Source organism: Miscanthus floridulus, chromosome 11 (assembly GCF_019320115.1).
Source record: "Miscanthus floridulus cultivar M001 chromosome 11, ASM1932011v1, whole genome shotgun sequence".
In the NCBI taxonomy this organism is placed as follows: domain Eukaryota; kingdom Viridiplantae; phylum Streptophyta; class Magnoliopsida; order Poales; family Poaceae; genus Miscanthus; species Miscanthus floridulus.
This window is the reverse complement of record NC_089590.1, coordinates 86,083,889-86,087,020: the sequence shown is the minus strand read 5'-3', so window position 1 is coordinate 86,087,020 and position 3,132 is coordinate 86,083,889. Positions and strand designations below refer to the sequence as shown.

The following is a 3,132-nucleotide window of genomic DNA, read 5'->3' as shown; positions in this document are numbered from 1 at the left end:
GGAAGAAGACAAACAGATCGACGCTCAGTCACTAACCCGAAGCCGCGTGCATGCACGGATGATGGATGGATGCTTAGCGGTTAAGGAATTAAGGATGTGTGTACTAGTAGTAGACGTACTAGTGTTAATTTAAATCCACTGCAGGCTGCAGCAGCAGACGATCACTCTGATTGATCGACGGAGCAGCGATCGTCCTGTTCGCGGCTTATAAGGTATATTTTTTCAGTCAAGGAACAATATTTTTCTTTCACAATAAATCAGCCAACAATACTTTTAGCTATGACTTATCAGCTAAACGAACAGGTAAATTTTGTTTCCTTAACGATGAACCGCGCGCAACTACGACAGTAACACAGGAGGGACGAGTGCTGGTCGCAGTAGTAGACGACGGAGCGACGGCCGGGTCAAGAAAGGATGCTGGTGCTTGGTGGACACTTGGCAATCTGAAACCGACTAGCCAGGGTTTCCTTGTTGCGTCGTGAGCAAACCGATGCGCGCCTCCGTAGCGCAACTGAATGCGCGTGTTGTTCTATATAGACTGTATTATTACCTTGTGACTTGTGTGTGGACCGTGGAAGTGGAAGACGAATCGAACTTACCAACCAGGGGCAAGCTAGCAGGAGAAGAGGAGAGTCCACTATGCTTATCCTGCAGCAGGCAGGCATATGCGACCGCCGCCTCTATGAATACTCTTTTTTTTTCCTGATCAAGGCTAGCAAATACAGTACGTACATTTGTACGTCGCAACAGAGCGTATAGCTTGTTGCGTGGCTACCTAAACAACTTACGGCTTGAATAAAGGTCACGACATATGTGCTAATACATCTTATGATGAGACTCATTACCTACCATGGCTAGACGCACGTTTTAGAAATGTAGCCTCGTGATTGGATTTTGATTGTGCCAACTTTAAATTACAAACATGATCTCGTGTCGAATTCGGATTTAAAGAGCCAAGGAAGAATGATGTATGGTGGGATCATGTCGTTGTATGAATGTCTATTCTTCTTAATTGAGTGGCAGAGGTCATGTTTTTTTGTTAAAAAAAATATACGATGGGATGGACCGACTGATGAAAGAGTGAGGAAATATATTTTCTTATTTAAATATTAGAGATATACATACTATAGATATAGAGATATATAGAGACATAGATATAGTATCTATACTAGTATAATATTTTTTACGGATTTCAATTTTCAAAACAAGGCGCCTCTTTGAATCTGAACAGAAAAAATGGAGTGAGGACCATCCGCACCATAACACCGTGCGAACGTACCGCTGACGGATGGACCATGAGATATCAGATTTACCATGCATATGTTTAAGATGATACCGTGGTCCACGAATCAGCTGCACAGTCCACACGACGTTCTGAGATTTAAAAGCTGAGGAAGAATGATGTACGGTGGGATCATGTCGTTGTATAAATTTCTTCTTTTTTAAAAGGAGTCGTTGTCTAAATTTCTATTCTTCTTAATTAAGTGGTAGAGATTCTATCTATTCATTAAAAAATGTACGGTGGGATAGAACAACGGACGAAAGAGTGACGAAATATATTTTATTATTTTAATATTAGGGATATAAATACTATAGATATAGAGATATATATATAGATATCTATACTAGTGGAATATTTTTTTTCAGTATAATATTTTTTATAGATTTCAAGACAAGGCGCCTCTCTGAATCTGAACGCGCTGCTAGTCACGCGCGCGGCGTGTGTGTCCGTTGCTCCTTGAACTCAACGCGCCTAAGCAATTTTAGCGACGCCGGCTCCAGCAGGTTACCACTAGCAACCGTGACGCGGTTTGCAGCTCGGCGCCATGGCTATAAAAGCGCCTCCGCCTCCGCCTCCGCCTCTGACTCCATCCGCCATCCTTGCCTTCTTGTCGATCATCGCCTCCTGCTCGGCCGGCTTCCCAGTTTCCCACCCCACCTGCGTTGCACCGATCGCCGATCCAGCTCCTCCGACCGGCCATGAGCTACCAGGCTCCTCCTCCCGGCACCGCCGGTACGTACTTGTGACACGAGGTTTGTTCATCAAGATGTAATCTTTATTGTTGCGGCCCTGATCGGTTTGCTTCGGTTGTGTTTCCTCTGCAGCCTACCCGCCGCCGGGCACGGCCTACCCTCCGCCGGGCCAGCAGGCGTACCCGCCACCGGGCGAGGGCTACCCGCCGCCGGCCTACGGCGCGCCGCCACCCATGGCCGCCGGCGGGTACCCTCCCCCACCGCCGCCGCAGCAGCAGCAGGATTCTAAGGGCGGCAACAACGGCTGCTTGAAAGGATGGTAAGGATCTGTCTATCGACCTGCCCGCTGCCACTTCAGCGTTTTCACTCGTCACTTCTAAATACTTGACTAATAACGTCTCTGATTCTGATCTACCCTTCTTCTCTGTTTGTGCCTCCGATCTGCAGCTTGGCCGCGCTCTGCTGCTGCTGCATGCTCGACATGTGCTTCTGAGACTGAGTTGCCGTCAGGGATGGGGATGGCGGCGTGGCGCCGCGTCCAGATCCATCCTGCAGTCAGGCAAATGCATGGAGCTGTTTTTCTGAATCATGATTATGATACATCTTTGTTTCCATTTCCATCCTGTATATGTTTTCCCGTGCTATGAATCTATGATCATGCATGGACTTCACTAGTTAAGCCAGCAGGGATTTTCTGGTTCATGTGAGTGTGTTCTTGAGCTATGAAAACATTTTCCGATCAGATTTGTATTTGTACTCGGTTTGTTGCTTTATTATTGCCGTACTCTTCAATCCTCATCGTCTCCTTCGCTGACTCTGCATGGCCTGGTTGTGTGTGTGTGGTTGGTGGATGGACGTTGATTTCTCAGCGTCCAGTTGGGTACAACAAGTGTAATCGTACCAGACTGTCATCAAGTCCAATGCAAAGAAAGTCATCAAGTCCAAAGCAAAGAAAGACCAGATTAGCCTGACAGATAACAGGCGACTAAACCTATTGGACAAAGCTGGCATTTTCTGCATATTGTTTTGCAACACAATTGACCCTTACGGCTGAAGAAATGACAGGTGCCGAATATGCTGCACGCCCAAACAAAATGCATAGGCATATCCAGCAGAGCCAATTACCAAAATAAATAAATAAATAATCTTTTTTATTTA

The 3,132-nt window shown here is 46.2% G+C and overlaps 1 protein-coding gene across 1 annotated transcript; it reads left to right on the top strand.

The window, feature by feature from the left end:
• The first annotated feature begins 1,854 nt into the window (after positions 1-1,854).
• On the top strand, positions 1,855-2,716 carry LOC136494320 (cysteine-rich and transmembrane domain-containing protein WIH2-like). The gene is made up of 3 exons (XM_066490486.1): positions 1,855-2,014; positions 2,107-2,293; positions 2,422-2,716. The coding sequence occupies exons 1-3, from the start codon at positions 1,981-1,983 to the stop codon at positions 2,465-2,467; spliced, it is 267 nt and encodes an 88-aa protein (XP_066346583.1). The 5' UTR covers positions 1,855-1,980; the 3' UTR covers positions 2,468-2,716.
• The last annotated feature ends 416 nt before the right edge of the window (positions 2,717-3,132 follow it).